The 21,275-nt window shown below is 44.8% G+C and overlaps 1 protein-coding gene across 1 annotated transcript in view; it reads left to right on the top strand.

The window, feature by feature from the left end:
- Positions 1 to 21,275, top strand: part of dchs2 (dachsous cadherin-related 2) — a 53,527-nt gene that overhangs the window by 7,501 nt on the left and 24,751 nt on the right. The window contains exons 2-7 of the mRNA XM_071407018.1: positions 6,308 to 6,499; positions 12,997 to 13,228; positions 15,454 to 15,690; positions 17,355 to 18,422; positions 19,636 to 19,826; positions 20,234 to 20,333. Of these exons, the coding sequence (XP_071263119.1) occupies positions 6,308 to 6,499; positions 12,997 to 13,228; positions 15,454 to 15,690; positions 17,355 to 18,422; positions 19,636 to 19,826; positions 20,234 to 20,333 (2,020 nt within the window). The remainder of the gene's footprint in view (positions 1 to 6,307; positions 6,500 to 12,996; positions 13,229 to 15,453; positions 15,691 to 17,354; positions 18,423 to 19,635; positions 19,827 to 20,233; positions 20,334 to 21,275) is intronic.

Below are 21,275 nucleotides of genomic sequence, written 5' to 3'. Positions count from 1 at the left end.
GCAGCTCGCGTCTGGGTTTCCCTTTGTACTCCGTAATAGTTTTCAAGCCCCTCCACATCCGACGAGCAGCAGAGCGGGGGAATAGGATTCAATCTTAATCCTGTATTGATGCTTTGCTTGTTTGATGTTTTGCCTGAAGGCATAGCGGGGTTTCTCATAGGCGTCCGGATTAGTGTCCCGCTCCTTGAAAGCGGCAGCTCTAGCCTTTAGCTCAGCGCGGCTGTTGCCTGTAATCCATGGCATCTAGTTGTGTTATGTAGGTATGGTCACTGTGGGGATGACGTTGTCGATGCACTTATTGATGAAGCCAATGACTGAGGTGGTATACTCCTCAATGCCATTGGATGAATCCCGGACCATATTCCAGTCTGTGCTAGCAAAACAGTCCTGTAGCATCTGCGCCATTTGACCACTTCCGTATTGAGCTAGTTACTGGTACTTCCTGTTTTTGTTTGGAATCAGGAGGATATAATTATGGTCGGATTTGCCAAATGGAGGGCGGAGGAGAGCTTTGTATGCGTCTCTGTGTGTGGAGTAAAGGTGGTCTAGTTTTTTTATTTTTTATTATTATTATTATTTTTCCTCTGGTTGCACGTGACATGCTGGTAAAAATTTGGTAAAACTGATTTGTTTGCCTGCATTAAAGTCCCCGGCCACTAGGAGCGCCGCTTCTGGGTGAGCATATTCTTGTTTGCTTATGGCCTTATAGAGTTGGTTGAGTGCGCTCTTAGTGCCAGCATCGGTCTGTGGTGGTAAATAGACGGCTTTGAATAATATAGTGTGGTCTACAGCTTATCCTAAGGTACTCTACCCATGGCGAGCAATACCTCAAGACTTCTTTAATACTAGACTTCGTGCACCAGCTGTTATTGACAGACACACACTCCCACCCCTCGTCGTACCTGTTCTGCCGTTGCGTTGAAATTACCTCCAGCTCTATATTGTCCATGTCGTCGTTCAGCCTCGACTCGGTGAAACACAGGATATTACAGTTCTTAATGTCCCGTTGATAGGATAATCGTAGGTCATCCATTTTATTTTCCAATGATTGCATGTTAGCAAGTAGAATTGATGGCAATGGAAGTTTACTTGCTCGCATACGGATTCTCAAAAGGCAGCCTGATCTGCGTCCTCTTTTCCTCCGTCTTTTCTTCACACAAATGACGTGGATCTGGGCCTTTTCCCGGTAGAGCAGTATATCTTTCTCGTCAGACTCGTTAAAGGAAAAAGCTTCTTCCAGTCCGTGGTGAGTAATCCCAGTTCTGATGTCTAGTAGTTATTTTCGGTGATAAGAGACGGTAGCAGCAACATTATGTACAATATAAGTTACAAACAGTGCAAGAAAATGAACAAAATAGCACATTTGATTACGGTTATGTAACACGCCATCCTCTTGGGCACCATTTTAAATAACTGATGTCAGTTACCATCATTCTGTTATCAGATGTTTAATGCACTCGACTTACTGTTGTTCAGTAACAAAATCAAGTTGTCAAATCACAACGGGGACACAATTCTTTCTGCAGACATTTTGTCATCTTAATTCAGAGTAGACATTTAAGAGTTTTTGGAAAACTTTGTCACAAACTGAGGGAGAATTTTATTTAATTCTGTTACGAAGCTTTACATCTGCGCTGTTCAAGTATGTTTTTTGTAAAATTCAGTGAATTTTTGTAAAAAAATGTGTCCTTGTGCATAGTTGGTTGATTTAACTTTGCAACCAATGGCTTTAGTTTAGCATGCATTTTAAAGTGAAAAATGTGAGTCTCGGTGTCACTGTTACCATGGGATTACCCTATGCACAGCAGTATAACATTAGTTTTTTCAAATTCCCACAAGTATGTTTCTATGAAATTAAGTTATTGTTTAAATAATATGGCCCTTTATTTTAAAAGGTGAGGACTATCAGCCCAAATAACATGACAAGATTGTGGACAAATGAATCATCAGCTCTTGCGGGTGCGCGCACGCACTTTCTCTCTGAGGGGACAGTGGCATGCTTTCTCTGTGTTCACAAAGCCACCAGTGTTGCCCTGAGGGGCCCAGTGCTGTCCAGGCTGGATCCAACACACTGACCCAGTCCAGCCCAGTGTTTATGTGATATGACAGATCTGATGCTTGGTACCACCTCCCTAGCTTGGCACAAGTCAAGGGCCATGACAATGAACCATTAATCACAAAGTCTGTCTGTGTAGTTGCCAATGGGCAGGTTTGAATGGTGGAAGAAACAAGGACAACAAAATTCAGTTTCAGCAATATTGGGATGCTATTAAAAGCACCGTCCTTAATTTGTTTTCAGCCAAACAGCACTTGCTTTGCAGAGGAATGGGGTTGAAGAAATAGACATTAACACTCAAATTGTGTTCATAGGTTGAGCAGTAAGACAGCTGTTATAACGTGCCACTACTGGGCATGCTGATCCTGAGCCCATACTTATTTTTTGAATAGAGCTGTCCCTCATTAGAATTCTTCTGAGTAGGACAATCTGTTGACGAATTAACTTCCGAAACGTAATTGCGGAAGACTAATTGCTATCAGAGGGGAAGACCGTGCACAATAAGTAGAAAAACACAAATTGGAAAAGAAATGGCAGTGAACAGGGGTATTATGAAAACGAGTAAGGAGTCTGTTTTGCCTGATTCAAGGTGCACTATGCTCATATACATACATACATACATACATACATACATACATACATACATAGTGCCTTCGGAAAGTATTCAGACCCCTTATTCTAAAATGTATAAAATAAAATCCTCTAATCTACACACAAATACCCCATAATAACATATCGAAGAAAGGTTTTTAGACATTTTAGCAAATGTATTTAAGATTAACACAAATACCTTTATTTACATAAGTGTTCAGACCCTTTGCTATATGAGTCGATGTAATTGTCCATAGAGCTCCGAGACAGGATTGTGTCAAGGCACAGATCTGTGGAAGGGTACCAAAAAATGTCTGCCACATTGAAGGTCCCAAGAACACAGTGGCCTCCATCATTCTTAAATGGAAGACGTTTGGAACCACCAAGACTTCCAAGATCTAGCTGCCCGGCCAAACTGAGCAATCGGGGGAGAAGGGCCTTGGTCAGGGAGGTGACCAAGAACCCGATGGTCACTCTGACAGAGCTCCAGAGTTCCTCTGTGAAGATGGGAGAACCTTCCAGTAGGACAACCATCTCTGCAGTACTCTACCAATCAGGCCTGTATGGTAGAGTGACCAGATGGAAGTAAAAGGCACATGACAGACCGCTTGGATTTTGCCAAAACTCACCTAAAGACTCTCAGACCATGAGAAACCAAGATTGAACTTGTTGGCCTGAATGCCAAGCACCACGTCTGTAGAAAACCTGGCACCATCCCTACGGTGAAGCATGGTGGTAGCAGAATTATGCTGTTGGGATCTTTTTCAGTGGCAGGGACTGGGAGACTAGTCAGGATCGAGGCAAAGATGAACGGAGCAAAGTACAGAGAGATCCTTGATGAAGGACCTCAGACTGGGGCGACGGTTCACCTTCCAACAGGACAACAACCCTAAGCACCCAGCCAAGACAACACCCAGCCAAGAAAACATGAGTGGCTTCGGGATTGGTCTCTGAATGTCCTTGAGTGGCCCAGCCAGAGCACGGAATTTAACCCGATCTAACGTCTCTGGAGATACCTGAAAATAGCTGTGCAACAACGCTCCCCATCCAACCTGACAGAGCTTGAGAGGATCTGCAGAGAAGAATGGGAGAAACTCCCCAAATACAGGTTTGCTAAGCTTGTAGTGTCATACCCAACAACACTCGAATCATCGTTGCCAAAGGTGCTTCAACAAAGTACTGAGTAAAGAGTCTGAATACTTATGTAAATGTAATTTTTTTAAATAAATTAGCAAACCTTTCTAAACCTGTTTTTGCTTTGTGATTATGGGGTTGTGTGTGTGTGTGTGTGTGTGTGTGTGTGTGTGAATTAAGGAGGAAAAAAACAATTGAATACATCTTAGGTTACAGGCTTATTCTAACAAAATGTGGAAAAAGTCAAGGGGTCTGAATATTTTCAGAAAGCACTGTATATTTCTACTTCCACATTGTTTTTTATTTATCATAGCCCTGTCTGACATACTCACCAGTAAATGAACAACTTTGTAGCTTATATACATTGCAACAACAAAAAAGTCCCTAGAACCAGTATTGGGGAAATGCTTGTAGTATTTCCCCCTCATTTCCCTCAATTCTATGTATACAGTGTCCCAGCTGTCAATTGGACACGGTCAAAGAAAAGAGCCATGCAATGTCACACGACATGAGGCAGAACCTCTGCTTGGACTTTTCAATGTGATTGCATTGTTGTGCGTATAGTGTTTGCTGGCATGTCAAACAATGGGGTAGTTCTCGTGCCAGTGTGCCCTCTGTGTACACACACACAGCAAGGGGTCATTACATTTGCATGCATATGAGTAAGCAACAACTATAAACTGTTGCAGACCTTGACCTGTGTCTCTAACACCTCATCTCACAGTCAATAAAGCCCGGCATGATATCATTTTTATGGTGGGAAGGGAAGGGCATCATCAAATGGGGACGGTGAGATGAATCTGTCATATACGTTTCGAAACGTACCTGCAATCTCACATGTTTTGCGTTGGGTGTATGTGTAAGACAAACGGTCATAAACTTCCATCAAAGAATCCCCAGGTTCAAAGGCGGTCTTTATCTAGCTTCTTGGCTCCACTTGTTATTTTACGGCCTGTATGTGGAATCACACTCGATCTTTGCTGGTAGATATTTGCTGCAGACATTGTGCAAGTCCTTTACAAGTGAGTAATGTCTCACATGGTCTTTGCTTTGATCCAGGTCTTCTGCTCATACTCTTTGCCCCTGGGATAAGGATGGCTATTTATAGTCTTGTCTCACTGTCTCCCACCAGCTCACTGTACCTAGTACCACCACTAGTTATGGGAGAAGAAACTTACGTACCGACACTATTTTTTAAATGCTTCATTCAGAAATATGACATTTGTCAACCCATTGTGTGTGTGTTGGTTATAATAGATGGCGCAACATCCACAGAGATGATACAATAACATCTAAGATGAATCGGTCAAGGTGCACCAAACACCCCTGCCTTACGCCTGGGTTATATCATTAACTAACTAATGTCCAGCTAATGAGATGTGCATACTTGTAAAGGAAAGGGTATCTGTAAAGTGGAGATTAATACGACAAGGTATATGGGGAAAGAACATCAGATTTAGGCAGACCTGCCAAGTAGACACGTCATTGTCTGACTTTGTCCGAGGTTGTAACACTGTCATCATTAAAAATGTAATGTATAACATAAGTTGCTAAAACTCTTTTGTACTATTCCTGAATTATGCTTTTCCCCCCACATAAAGGACAGTAGAAAGTGTTGCGGTGTCTTCCCCATTCAGGTAGATGTTAGTTTATGGGATGCTAACTTGATGTGATGCCATCCTCTGACCTCCATAATGTGACCTTCCAAACATGTTGTGATTAGGGTCTTGGCACCATTCCACCCAACTCCCTGGCTTTAGCGCTAAACCCAAATTCTAAAGCGATTTGCAGGTAGAGCTCCTGGAAAAGGTGCCCTCATCCTCTACCTAAGCAACTTACTACATTTGCCAAAACCATAGAAAGCGTATTACGCACACCTTTTGTATAGCCACAGATTACTGTAATTCCTCCGTCAGCCAAGTCGAGGTTTTCCTGAAGAGCTATACCGGCGTAAACACGATTTCGGTTACAACCACATGTTCAATCCCTTCACGTTTCCGCTAACGTACAGGCAGACTCTGCTGAGGTAATCCTTGGTGGTCATGATCCTTAGGGTCATTATCCAATTGTTTTGTCATGTGTTTCCTGTGCCCCTTGCCCCGAACCCTCCCCCATAGCTAATGTCTTAACGAGATAAAGGAAGCAGCCCAGATGGGCAACCTGGTATCTCTCGTCAACCAACACACGGCGTCGAGATTGAGCCCCATCATAAAGGTCATAGGCCACATAGGAGCTTATGGGTCAGCAGCTAAAATACTGGGCCCTGAATTCTTCCCTGGTGGTCCTGTATGGGGAAAAATAAATTTGAGGGCCTTACCTGGCCAACAAACACATGTGAAGTTTTTTTTTTGTGGTGTGAGTAACGCCCCACTCCCTTTAGTTTGCGACGACAAGCTGAATTGCTAGAATTGGTTACATTCCTATGGATATTTTAAAATATTCAAACTACACAGACCTATATCAACCTGTGTTTAGAACTTTGTCTTCCAACCCATGTGATGGAGGATGTTTCCTTACCCTCTGCAGGTTGTGGCCACTGATGTGGATGGCAGGGATTTCGGTACGGTGCGCTACTCCATCTCTGACGGCTTTGATAAACAGGACACGCACCCTCTCTTCCGAATCAACCCAGACTCTGGAGAGCTTTGCATCTCACAGGATATCGACAGGGATTCAGGCCTGGCGACCTATGATTTATTAGTGAAAGCTGAGGATCAGGTGAGTTGAGAATGATCAAGTAGTTATATTAGTAGTTATACACTGTGTACAAAACATTAAGAACACCTTCCCAATAGTATGTTGCACCTCCCCAACAGCCTCAATTGTGGACTCTAAGCATGGACTCTAAAAGGTGTCGAAAGTGTTCCACAGGGATGCTGACCCATGCTTCCCACTGTTGTCATGTTGGCTGGATGTCCTTTGGGTGGTGGACCATTCTAATATATACAGTAACAGTCAAAAGTTTGGACACCTACTCGGTCAAGGATTTTACATTTACTATTTTACATTTGTCTTCACTGTTATTCTACAAAACTATGTGAGAATGCTATTCATTGACTACAGCTCAGCGTTCCACACCATAGTTCCCTCAAAACTCATCAATAAGCTAAGGACCCTGGGACTAACCACCTCCCTCTGCAACTGGATCCTGGACTTCCTGACGGGCTGCCCCCAGGTGGTAAGGGTAGGTAACAACACATCCGCCACGCTGATCCTCAACACAGGGGCCCTGAGCGGTGTGTGCTCAGCCGCCTCCTGTACTCACTGTTCACTCATGACTGCACGGCCAGGCACGACTCCAACACCATTAAATTTGCCGATGACACAACAGTGGTTGGCCTGATCACCGACAACAATGAGACAGCCTATAGGGAGGAGGTCAGAGACCTGGCCGTGTGGTGCCAGGACAACAACCTCTCCCTCAACGTGATCAAGACAAAGGAGATGATTGTGGACTACAGGAAAAAGAGGACTGAGCATGCCCCCATTCTCATCGACGGGGCTGCAGTAGAGCAGGTTGAGCGCTTTAATTTCCTTGGTGTCTACATCACCAACAAACTAACATGGTCCAAACACACCAAGACAGTCATGAAGCGGGCACAACAAAACCTATTCCCCCTCAGGAGACTGAAAAGATTTGGCATGGGTCCTCAGATCCTCAACGTTCTACAGCTGAACCATCGAGAGCATCCTGACGGGTTGCATCACTGCCTGGTATGGCAACTGCTCGGCCTGCGTCCGCAAGGCACTACAGAGGGTAGTGCGAATGGCCCAGTACATCACTGGGGCCAAGCTTCCTGCCATCCAGGACCTCTATACCAGGTGGTGTCAGGAAGGCCCTAATAATTGTCAGACTCCAGCTGTTCTCTCTGCTACCGCACGGCAAGCGGTACCAGAGCGCCAAGTCTAGGTCCAAGAGCCTTCTAAACAGCTTCTACTCCCAAGCCATAAGATTCCTGAACAACTAGTCAAATGGCTAACCAGACTATTTGCATTGACCCCCCTCTTTCCACACCACTGCCACTCTCTGTTGTCATCTATGCATAGTCACTTTAATAACTCTACCTACATGTACATACTACCTCAACTAACCGGTGCCCATGCACATTGACTCTGTAGCGGCACCCCCCTGTGTATATTATTTTTTACTGCTGCTCTTTAATTACTTGTTTTCTCTTATCTGTATTTTTTTGCAACTGCACTGTTGGTTAGGGGCTCGTAAGTAAGCATTTCACTGTAAGGTCTACTACACCTGTTGTATTCAGCGCCTGTGACTAATAATTTTTTTATTAGAATTGCGCAAAGAAACCGCTACTGAAGGACACCAATAAGAAGAAGAGACTTGCTTGCGCCAAGAAACACGAGCAATGGACATTAGACTGGTGGAAATCTGTCCTTTGGTCTGATGAGTCCAAATTTGTGATTTTTTTATTTTGGTTCCAACCGCCATGTCTGAGACGCCATGTAGGTGAACGGATGATCTCTGCATGTGTGGTTCCCACCGTGAAGCATGGAGGATGTGGTGTGGGGGTGCTTTGCTGGTGGCACTGTCAGTGATTTATTTAGAATTCAAGTCCCACTTAACCAGCATGGCTACCATAGCATTCTGCAGCGATACGCCATCCCATCTGGTTTGTGCTGTTTTTCAACAGGACAATGACCCAACACACCTCTAGACCAAGAAGGAGAGTGATGGAGTGCTGCATCAGATGACCTGGGGTCTCATTTATAAACGTTGTGTAGACACAAATGAAGGCGTACACCACTTTCTAAGCAAACTTTGAGATTTATAAAAAACAAACTTGACAGGAGAATGTGCGGTCCTCCAAGGACACTTTGACCCATACGTACGCACATAAACTGGAGAAACTGCAACTCCGATGGCAGAAGGATGAAACTTGAGAAACGCTTTGAAATGAATACCATTGTGTAAAATAGATCAAAATATTACCTCTCACAAACTCAGCAAAAAAAGAAACGTCCTCTCACTGTCAACTGCGTTTAATTTCAGCAAACTTAACATGTGTAAATATTTGTATGAACATAAGATTCAACAACTGAGCCATCAACTGAAAAAGTTCCACAGACATGTGAGTAACATAAATGTAATGTGTCCCTGAACAAAGGCAGGGTCAAAAGTAACAGTCAGGTGTGGCCACCAGCAGCATTAAGTACGGCAGTGCATGTCCTCATGGACTGCACCAGATTTGCCAATTCTTGCTGTGAGATGTTACCCCACTCTTCCACCAAGGCACCTGCAAGTTCCCGGACATTGCTGGGGGGAATGGCCCTAGCCCTCACCCTCCGATCCAACAGGTCCCAGACATGGTCAATGGTATTTAGATCCGGGCCCTTCACTGGCCATGGCAGAACACTGACAGTCCTTTCTTGCAGGAAATCATGCACAGAACGAGCAGTATGGCTAATGGCATTGTCATGCTGGAGGGTCATGTCAAGATGAGCCTGCAGGAAGGGTACCACATGAGGGAGGAGGATGTCTTCCCTGTAACGCAAAGCGTTGAGATTGCCTGCAATAACAAGCTGTCCGATGATGCTGTGACACCATGACGGACCCTCCACTTCCAAATTGATCCCGCTCCAGAGTACAGGCCTCGGTGTAACTCATTTACTTCAACGATAAACGAGAATCCGACCATCACCCCTGGTGAGACAAAACCGTAACTCGTCAGTGAAGAGCACTTTTTGCCAGTCCTGTCTGGTCCAGCAACGGTGGGTTTGTGCCCATGGGCAACGTTGTTGTCGGTGATGTCTGGTGAGGGCCTGCCTTACAACAGGCCTACAAGCCCTCAGTCCAGCCTCTCTCAGCCTATTGCGGACAGTCTGAGCACTGATGGAGGGATTGTGCGTTTCTGGTGTAACTCGGGCAGTTGTTGTTGCTATCCTGTACCTATCTCGCAGGTGTGACGTTCGGATGTACCGATCCTGTGCAGTTGTTACACATGGTCTGCCACTGCGAGGATGATCAGCTGTCCGTCCTGTCTCCCTGTAGTGCCGTCTTGCAATAAATTGCAATTTATTGTTCTAGCCACATCTGCAGTCCTCATGCCTCCTTGCAGCATGCTAAGGCACGTTCGTGCTGATGAGCAGGGACCCTGGGCATCTTTCTTTTGGTGTTTTTCAGAGTCAGTAGAAAGGCCTCTAGTATCCTAAGTTTCCATAACTGTCAGTAAGCTGTTAGTGTCTTAACGACCGTTCCACAGGTGCATATTCATTAATTGGTTCATTGAAAAAGCATGGGAAACAGTGTTTAAACCCTTTACAATGAAGATCTGTGAAGTTATTTGGATTTTTACGAATTATCTTTGAAAGACAGGGTCCTGAAAAAGGGACGTTTCTTTTTTTGCTGAGTTTATTATATATGAAGAGTTCCCTGGAGTGCATACACAAAAAACACACAAAAAATATGATTTAGGACAATAAATCTAATCTGTTTTTGCAAAAGAACCCCTCATATGTTGTACAGTTTAATCGGGATTCATATTTAATTGGATCTGTAATTAAACAATACTTGCATGTTATGAAATGTATTCTAATAAATAATAAGGTGAACAGTAGGACATGCGGTTTTCGATGCCTCAGGCGGGCAGATACGAGTGCACAGTTTCATATTCATAGTTTTCACATGTTTGTTGCGCAGAACTGTCAATGTGATAATGGTCCTGTCATTGTCGGTTACAATCAGGGTAATTACCACACCTGAAGTTGTTACGCAATTGGGTAGCTTTGACAATCAAATGAGTGGGTATTTAAAAGGCATGCAATTGCAATGTGTAATGACGCACAATGGCACTGTTGGAAGATTTGGTGAATGGAAGAATTCTGAGAGAGCGAATTTCCAGAGACCAAGATTTACTGGCCAATGATGATGAGTGGCTTATGAGCCATTTCCGATTACCAAGCGCTGTTCTCTTGGATCTCTGTGCTGTAGTGGGCACAGCTTTACTGAGAAGCACCAGCAGAAACCAAGCCGTGCCTGTCCCACTTCAACTCCTTGGCAACCTCGTTAATAGCGTCGATGGTGTCTCTTTGCGTTTGCAGGACTGCATCTGTGAGGACATGGTCGCTGGAAGGTTGTGACACACAAGGTGCAGTGGAGACACCTAGGCTGGGCGCACTCAGCTCCTGCTCAGCTGCAGCACCACTGGCCCCGCTGGAACACGCAGCGACTAAATACAATAGAAAATGTCACAATTGTGTAAATAAATGTTTAAACACAAATTGAATTCATTTGGTTTACTCGTTTTCAAATGAGGGAATACTAATTACATACCTGGATCATCCGGTGCATCTTGCATGTCCGTGTCCCCCTCCACCTCCTTCACTACTCCACTCAGGAGGGATTCCCCTATAATACTGGCAAGTCGCTCAAAAAGGGGGTTGAGCTCTGATGTCCTGTGGCACAAACACTTTGTCTGTGTAAGGCCTTTTGGCATCCACTTTTATGTCGGAACACTTCTTATTTCTGAGAGGATCCGACCTTCTGAGCCAGCAGCATTCACAGCATCGACCACATGCTACCACTTAACGCCTTTTTGGCATTTGTAATGCCCACACCAAACAATATATTTTTTCTTGGTTCAACTTCCCCTACAAGAACTTCCATTTCACACTGGGTGAAATGTCTTTTTTTAGCCTTTCTGTCGGGATTTGCCGTCATTGTCGTCATGCAGTCAGTATGGATGAATATTAATTAGGGGGATTTCACTGACTATTTATAGGCAACTATGGGAGTTAAAAGGTGGGACAAGACGCTCGCTCGCGCCAAATTTCGAGTTATGAGATTATGATTTATAAAGGGAAACCGGCGTGGGACGTGTGTGTGTGCTGTTATCAATCAGAGTATTTTTGTGAGTAAGCAATTTGTGTTTTGTCCGTACGCCACCTTTTGACGTGAATCCTCCGCACAGTTTTATAAATTATGCCCCTGGCCTCCACAATCACCCGACCTCAACCCAATTTACATTTTACATTTACATTTTAAGTCATTTAGCAGACGCTCTTATCCAGAGCGACTTACAAATTGGAAAGTTCATACATATTCATCCTGGTCCCCCCGTGGGGAATGAACCCACAACCCTGGCGTTGCAAGCGCCATGCTCTACCAACTGAGCCACACGGGACCACAGAGTGAAGGAAAAGCAGCCAGGAAGTGCTCAGCATATGTGGGAACTCATTCAAGACTGTTGGAAAAGCATTCCAGGAGAAGCTGGTTGAGAGAATGCCAAGCGTGTGCAAAGGGTGGCTATACTTTGAAGAATCTCAAATATAAAATATATTTCCATTTTTTTAACATGATTCCATATGTTGTTTCTTAGTTTTGATATCTTTACTATTATTCTACAATGTAGAAAATAGTAAACATAAAGAAACCCCTTTTTGACGTGTGTGTGTGATATATAAAATGGTGTACATTTTACCCGTTTCCCCCCCCCCCCCCCCCAATTTCATGATATCCAATTGGTAGTTAGTCTTGTCTCATCGTTGCAACTCCCGTATGGCCTCGGGAGAAGAAAGTTGAGAGCCATGCGTCCTCTGAAACCCGACCCTGCCAAGCCACACTGCTTCTTGACACACTTCTCGCTTAACCAGGAAGCCAGCAGCACCAATGTGTCGGAGGAAACACCATACAACTGGCCACCGAAGTCAGCGAGCATGCGCCCGGGCCACCGCAAGGAGTCGCTAGAGCGTGATTGGACAAGGACATCCCGGCCAGCCAAACCCTCCCCTTATCCGGACGACGCTGGGCTAATTGTAAGCAGCCTCATGGGTCTCCTGGTTGTGGCCGGCTGCAACACAACCTGGGATTGGACCTGGGTCTGTAGTGATGCCTCAAGCACTACGAAGCAGTGGCTTAGACCACTGCGCCACTTGGGAGGCGGTGGAGCATTCTTGATACACAAAGGAAACTGTTAAGCGTGGAGAAACCCAGCAGCGTTGCAGTTCTTGACATAAACCAGTGCAATAACTGTGGAATCTGGTAGTTTTTTTCCTTAACTAAGTTGAATGTGTTCACTGTAAGTCACTCTGGATAAGCGGTTATGCTAAATGACAGTACATGTAAATATCTTTGAATATTGTTTGTCTGATATTGAAACATGGTACAAGATTGCTGGTGTTTGTCACTGTCCTGAACGGTCTACTGTTTGTTAATATTCTATCCCTATAATATTCTTCTCTCCCTCTTTGCCCAACAGGGAGGTTTGAGTGCCCAGACGTATGTCCACATCGAGGTGGATGACTTGAACGACAACCCGCCGGTGTTCAACCCGGAGAAGTACGTGACCAGCGTCAGCAGCCACGCACAGCCCGGCACAGAGGTCCTCAGCGTCATCGCCACCGACAGGGACTCTGGGGACTACGGTCACGTTACCTACCAGATCCTGGCCAGGGACCTGTCCTCCCTTTTCTCAGTGGATAAAACTACAGGTAGGATGACAGCAGAGATCTCTGGGGTAAGAATGAAGCGGGGTTGGGGTAAAAAAAATATTCAGTGAATTAAGTCCTCGTAGAAAACCATGGGCAATTTTCAATACAGGAAGTGAATTGAAATTCACTTCTTGAATTGATCACAACTCTAGGTCTTAGGTTGTTGTGGTCGTGGAGGAACACAGTGTTAAGGGGCTGCTTATTGTAGTACTATGTTGTCAACTGGTGTTTACGAAGTCCCCTCCCGCCCTCTACTGTATACCCAAACCACTTAGTGTTCTTACTGGACTAATTGTGCCACAGCCCAACCCCACATCACAAGCACAGCACAGGTAGTTGATGTAGTTTTACCAAGTTCTAATCAGGTTTTGCACTGAACTGTGTCTACTACATCTATGTCTACTACACCATTTTGACCAGGGGACACATTTGGTCTTCACCATGATCTGGAGGTGAATATTATTGCCTTGCTGTCAAAATCCACCAAATACCATACTCTGTACATTATCTTTAAAAAATATATTTATGCTCCCTGATTGTTTAGCTTGTGGTGATTAGCTTTCTGGACACAATGTTAACTACGATTACTGAAATATTAAATTATTACATGTTCCAATATCATTTCGATCTCGTTTGTCGTTCAAGTTTGGACTGTAGTAGGTTTTTTACTAAGACAACCACTCGCCACATTAAATTGGCTTGCGGGCTGCATCTTGCTCATGGGCTGCCATTTTGAGATTCCTGTACTATACCTGTAATGTCATTCTTATGTCAATGAATTCAAATTATTCATTTGTACACTACTTGTAGGTATGACTTGTGTCAACCTTCGAGCTTTCTAAACGCCACACAATTTTTTTCTGATACAAAATTAACAAATACATTTGTGGATGACTTTGACAATGGAGTATTTTTCTTGCTTCATTGACTGTATTCACCTGAATTCCTTCACGCAGCTGGTAGTCACATTGACGATGCACGTATAACATATAACCTGCAGCTAGAAGTCTCACTTGCACCCTGGCATCATTTGATGCCAGCAGCCACATTGCGATTAACAAGTGCTTACTCGGCATAAGCCCCCAGTAGTGGACATGATTGCTATAGTCACCTCACAGCAGGGATGCTGCAGATTTAGGAAGGCATGCCCTTGAAGTCTGCAGTAGATACCATTGTCCTAAATGATGGCACACTACCATGATTAAGACAATTGAATGCATTCATAATGGTACAAGCCGGTAACCATTTGAAAGTCACCATACAGCCGTGGTATTGTAGGGGGAGTTATTGCAGTTTGACATGTTTGTGTCATGGTGTCAGAAAGCACATGATTTTTACAGAGCCGAGTGAACTCATACACATGACGTCGTTTTAATAAAAGCATTATAATAATTCTAACCAATAGTTTCCAGAACAATGTCTATTTGCATTTTACTATGACACAGGCTCATAAAAATAGTTTGAGGGTAAATTTATTAATAAACTACTGCTAGGCTAATTGTTACCATTGTTATTGCTCCAGCCATCTGTGCAGGCCCTGTGGGAGCCCTTTTATTAACTGAGGATTTCCAGTACAATACTTCCTGAAATCGGTGAGATTTGAGGGTGAATTCGGGTGACAAAATTAGCTGACCCCTGGGCCATATGTCCTGTGTCTGTTGTGCTCCACACATAGTCTACCATTCAAGAGAAGCCCAATTTTGAAGGTGCAATATGCAGAAATCATTCCGCCATTTCCTGATTGTTAAAATTCTAATAGTTTTCCTAATTTCAGTTTGTGTGACAAAGCAAGCACTCGGTGTAAATAATCATTGTACAATCCAGACTGCTGTGAAATACCTTTTCAATAACCAAAAATATTGTATGTTCAGCTGTTTGAAGCTGGTGTACAAAACCGAAAGTAAAAGACGCAAAAACAAAATTTAAGACCAGGACGCATAGAAATAGGACACATAGAACAAATCTACCGCTTCATAGACTTGCTTTTAATGAGAATGCCAGATCTATAACTCACATTTCCATGTGAATTACATATTGCAGTTTTAAGAGGCCCAATCATGATGTGAATAATCATAGTCTACCATGGCAACAAAATGTTGATTTGAATTATATATATTTTTCTCAATCTACAAAATGACAAATGTAACTCTAGCAATTGATTTTCCCCTATTACTTTGAACAAAAAATCCAAAATGTTGACCGTCCTCATCCTTTTGCCTCTACAGGTGTGGTCTACCTGACCTCCACCCTGACCCACCTTGGCACTGCGAGCATCAAGCTGGCTATTACCGCCCAGGACAGTGAGGGTGTGACGTCGGCCCGACCCGCAGAGGTCACGGTGAACGTCCTGCGCAGTGCCCAGGCACCAGCAGTTTTTCAGAGGTCACGCTATGCCTTCACCGTGCCTGAGAACGCCCTGCCTGGCACCCCGGTGGGCATCGTGGAGGCCCTCAACCCTGCCAGTGAGTATTGGATGGACGGGTGTGAGAGATGTTGATTGGGCTCTTATTGTGTGGGTTGGATCAGTGTAAACCAGATGGTAATGGCTCTTTCTTGTCCACTGGAAGACTAGGTGCAGTTCAACCATGTTGCTTACAACAATCTAATAATATTCAGATGCGAAATGAGTCTAGTGGCCCAGTCACTAGTAAGTGGAAGTAATCCATGACTTGTTTTTTTTGTCCATTAAAGTGAGACTTCTGTCACTCCCCTTTTTTTAACTGTCCATCTTATTCCTGACCAGGTTTAGTGCAGTTGTCAGCTGAGGTGGATGTAGGGTGAAGTTGCTCTTAGACCCTAATCTCGGTCAGTTTAGCATTTTCCCCACTAATGGTTAAGGTTAGGATTGGGGGAGGGGAAGCTGATCATAGATCTTTACCTAGGGGGAAACTTCACCCCGGAGCACTTGGGTGAGTGCTGAGCAAAAGGCTGTGGACCAGGCCGCCTGCCAGGGCTGGTGGGAGGCAGGGGAGTCGGGGTGGTAAGTCTCTCCCTCCTGGATGATCACACAAAGGGGATTTGGTAGGCTTTGGTGCTCTTCAGCACCTTGTTTTGACTTGGTTGATAAGCAGGTGTGTTAGTCTGTTAGTGGATTGACTATATAAAGACTACAATATACAACTGGCAATGAGGTATTTGCCAACAAAGGCAATGAGTATTAGAATGATATGAAAACCTGGCGTTTTGTCCTGTTAATGCTGCATGACCAAACTGAAATGGACAGAATGGCACATTATCCAAAGTGAATTCCAATATACTGTAGGCTACTGCAACTTGCAACTTCTTCCCATGGACATTGTAGTGTTTAAGAAAAGTTGTAAGATGCAATGTTTAGAATCGCCTCCCGTAATGTCTCCACATTTTTTTAAATATGTTTTTCTCACGTTACGTGATTTTCACCTCATATCATTTAGCTGTACATGGGTAGCTGACAAGGGCCCGTATTCAAGCGTCTCAGAGTAGGAGTTAAGATAAAACTGATCCTACTCTGAGATTATTTATGAATACGAGCCTGATCTTCAATAATCCAAGTGAACTAGCTTTTTAGTAAGACCTGTACTTTTTCCAGGAGGAATTCCTTGGGGATTCCCTTACTGTGGAGAGTTTCCCACTTTTCGATTTCCCTGGTTTATCACGTCACTGGCCACTCAGAGCAGTGTCCCTCCTAGCTCTGGTCCAAGGCGTTAGGGTGGCTTGCTAACACCTGAAGGCTCAGCGTTAGCATGCACTGCACTAACGCCCTGGACCAGAGCTATGTCACTTCTTTCAGTGTTTCTAAACGACTAAGCCTTTCTTCAGTAGTAGACAGTCATTTAAGGTTGTCTCGTTGGTTAACAGATTAACCCCTTGGAGATAAAACTGTGAAACATCAAGAATGTCTGCTTTGAGGGAGGGGAGGGAAAGCCCCCTATTAAGTCCTCCTCAAAGCTTTACTGTTCCCCTTGGCTGTTAGGGTATAGTTACTGTTAAAACACGAGTTGAATTGGTTGCTCGATGAGTTATCGATTTATGTTCATTGATTGACTAAATAGGAATAATTATACAGGTCAGCCAAAAATACCTGATATTGTAGGGCCTAGTTTAATTTCAATATTTATATCCATCCATGTTTTTCTTGTCATCCCAGACTCAGTGGACTCGTTGTCGTACCGCATCTCGTCGGGCGACCCCCACGGTCTGTTCTCTGTCCACTCCAGTTCGGGCCTGATCAGTACCAGCCACCCACTGGACCACGAGTCCCAGCCCTATGCCCTCCTGGTTCTCCAGTGCCATGCGGGCACCGCCTCGCCCGTCTACAGCAGCACCCAGGTCAACGTCACCATCGCTGACATCAACGACAACGCGCCTGTCTTCCCCAAAATGGCAGACACCGTTGCCGTGTCCCAAAACACGCCTCCCGGAACGGTTCTGTTCATAGCCCATGCCCACGACGCAGACAGCGGCGTAAATGGGAGGGTGCGGTATTTCCTGTCACGTGGTAGTGCTAGGGGGAGTGTGCCATTTTATGTGGATGCCGATCAGGGTACAGTGTACTTAAACCAAAGCTTCTCTCGGGACCCTCGACCAAAGTACACCTTCGAAATACTGGCGAAGGACATGGGCGAACCTTCGCTCACCGCCTCGCTGATGCTCACGGTCAACGTGGCGCGCAGTGCCACTGAAGACACCCTGGCATTCGAGACACTAGTCTACCAGGTGGAAATGGGCGAGGGCACCCAGATAGACACCCGGGTCATCCAGGTGAGGGCGCATCGAAGCCGAGGAAGCAGCAGCCACCAACAGGGGTCCAACCCCAATCCAGTTCTCTCCTACTCCCTGGAGCCTGACCCAGACTTTCCCCCTCCGCCTCTCCGAGTCCACCCCGCGAGTGGGTGGCTCTTTCTCTCCCAAAACCTTGACTACGAAACAGAGCCCATGTTTCGCTTCAAAGTCCTCGCCACTGTTCAAGACGAAACAACACTAGCTATGGCTAACACCACCGCTACAACCAATGTTATCGTGCTTGTCCTAGATGAGAATGACAATGCACCAGTGTTCACCAGCCTGGCCTACTTCTTCACGGTCCAAGAGGGGCCTTTGCCCCAGGGCCTGGTGGGGACGGTGCAGGCGGTGGACCGAGACTCCAGGAAGAACGCGCAGCTGTCCTACATCCTGCTGTCGGACGGGAAACACTTCCGCATCAACACCAAAACAGGTAAGAGGCCCTTTCCAAAGACTTGTGCATACTTACTTTCATCCCTTCATTGAAGTAATCCCTGATCTGACATGACTGGATGTGTAAAAGCTAAAAAGTGGGACCTTTGCTTTCACCAATCCATTTGTGATTTATTTCTCTTAGGAATGGAGCAGGTAAGGATTAATTTTAACAGCATTTCAAACTGGGCAGAGTGATCATAGATCATGTTTAAGCCTATGATAGAAGAGGCATTAAATGGTAGTTTCCCTAGAATATGGATTAGCCAGTCAAATTGAAAGAGTAGCCTGCCATGGGGGTCCGGGCTGTCTAGTATGAAATCAAATGTGGTGCCCTCTGGACCATTGATTCCACCCCAAATACACAGCTAAATTCTCAGGTCTATGATTATTATTTTATTTTTTTATTCAACTAGGCAAGTCAGTTTAGAACATTCTTATTTACAATGACTGCTTACCCCCCCCCCTCCCCACTAAATGGCATATATTATAAGATTATTTTCCTACAAAAACTGTTTGGGCTAGCTAGAGGCACATCGTTTTCAGTAAAGTAAAATTGGAACCATGGCAGTGGAAAAGCTGTGCTATGTTTTTTTTTTTTATGGCACTCGGGCTGCGCAAGAAAGGCAAATCATTATTGTAATAGATAGTTTATGACTTTGGGAAAAGTAGCTGGTTCAAAATGAGTCTTTTACCGGCTATTTGGCCAATGACCAGTGCTTACGGAAAACACTGATTTTAAAGCTGAGATCAGTAATGGTTAAATTGCCACATCTGTTTGCAATATTACAACAGAAATGACTACAGTCAACTATTGCGGATTCCAGCTTTAAGAATCTCATACAAGATTGTGCCTACCCTCCCAATGCCTACCCTATCTATGGTAATGGGGTTGCAGGTAGCCTAGCGGTTAGAGCATTGGGCTAGTAACTGAAAGGTCGCTAGTTCAAATTCCAAGACAACCAGGTGAATAATCTGCCAATGTGCCTTTGAGCAAGGGACTTAACCCTAATTGCTCTAGGATCGCCGTTGATAAATTCAGACCCTAGCTGTGACCGGGGGTAGTTAGTATATGCAAAAAGACAAATTTCCAATTCACACATTCATATTAATACTCACTTGTACATGTAAAATAGGAAAAATTTAAGCACCCACCAAATGATTATTTATAACACTAATGCTTTCTCACTCTCTTGCCCATCCTGCTCTCCCAGGGGAGATAATCAACTGGGTGTCTCTGGACCGGGAGCAGCACGCTGGGCACACCCTGAAGGTGATGGTGACGGACCAGGGCCAGCCCCGCCTCAATGCCACTGCCACCATTCACATCCTGGTCACCGACATCAATGACAACCCACCCCAGTTCACCCACCTGCCCGCCTCCGGCAAGGAGCTCAACGTCCAGGTAGAGAGACACACACACATTTTCACCAGGCAGCACGTCACATGAGCTGAAACAAGTAACACTTAAAATCGTACTTTCTAACTAATATTATTAGATTATAAATGGCTGTGATAACCTGATGATGATGATGATGATTATTATTATTATTATTCATTTGTACAAGTTAACTGCAGATTAACAACTGACGGAAATCATAATTTTGAAATGTGATAAAGAGAAGTTACTATATAGTTTCTGTGAAGTCACGTGTACTAACTCAAAATATTCAATTTGACTGCATGTCCATCGGTATAGTATTTTAGAATGACCCACTATTATGAATGTTATTAATTATGCATGCAGTAGCATGTACACGTTTTTAGTAACACTTGTTTTGTTCATTCATTCTCTTGTTGGTGTTCTTTTAGGTTTGGGCAGGCCTCCCCACAGGCTCATTGGTGACCACCATGTTTGCCAAAGACCTCGATGCAGGAGAAAATGCAACAGTCAGGTTTTCTCTCACCATAGGTAATGTTTTCAAATCTTAACACAGAATTGTTTTACATAAACTCAGCAAAAAAAGAAACGTCCTCTCACTGTCAACTGCGTTTATTTTCAGCAAACTTAACGTGTAAATACTTGTATGTACATAACAAGATTCAACAACTGAGACATCAACTGAATAAGTTCCACAGACATGTGACTAACAGAAATGGAATAATGTGTCCCTGAACAAAGGGGGGGGTCAAAATCAAAAGTAAGTGTGGCCACCAGCTGCATTAAGTACCGCAGTGCATCTCCTCCTCATGGACTGCACCAGATTTGCCAGTTCTTGCTGTGAGATGTTACCACCAAGGCACCTGCAAGTTTCCGGATATTTCTGGGGGGAATGGCCCTAGCCCTCACCCTCTGATCCAACAGGTCCCAGACGTGCTTGATGGGATTGAGTTCCGGGCTCTTCGCTGGCCATGGCAGAACACTGACATTCCATACTGCACAGAACGAGCAGTATGGCTGGTGGCATTGTCATGCTGGAGGGTCATGTCAAGATGAGCCTGCAGGAAGGGTACCACATGAGGGAGGAGGATGTCTTTCCTGCAACGCACAGCATTGAGATTGCCTGCAATGACAACAAGCTCAGTCCGATGATGCTGTGACACACCGCCCCAGACCATGACGGACCCTCCACCTCCAAATTGATCCCGCTCCAGAGTACAGGCCTCGTTGTAATGCTCAATCCTACGACGATAAACGCGAATCCGACCATCACCCCTGGTGAGACAAAACCGCGACTCGTCAGTGAAGAGCACTTTTTGCCAGTCCTGTCTGGTCCAGCGATGGTGGGTTTGTGCCCGTAGGCGACGTTGTTGCCGGTGGTGTCTGGTGAGGACCTGCCTTACAACAGGCCTACAAGCCCTCAGTACAGCCTCGCTCAGCCTATTGCGGACAGTCTGAGCACTGATGGAGGGA

The sequence above is a fragment of the Salvelinus alpinus genome, chromosome 6 (assembly GCF_045679555.1).
Source record: "Salvelinus alpinus chromosome 6, SLU_Salpinus.1, whole genome shotgun sequence".
NCBI lineage: Eukaryota > Metazoa > Chordata > Actinopteri > Salmoniformes > Salmonidae > Salvelinus > Salvelinus alpinus.
This window is presented reverse-complemented; position numbering and strand designations above follow the sequence as displayed.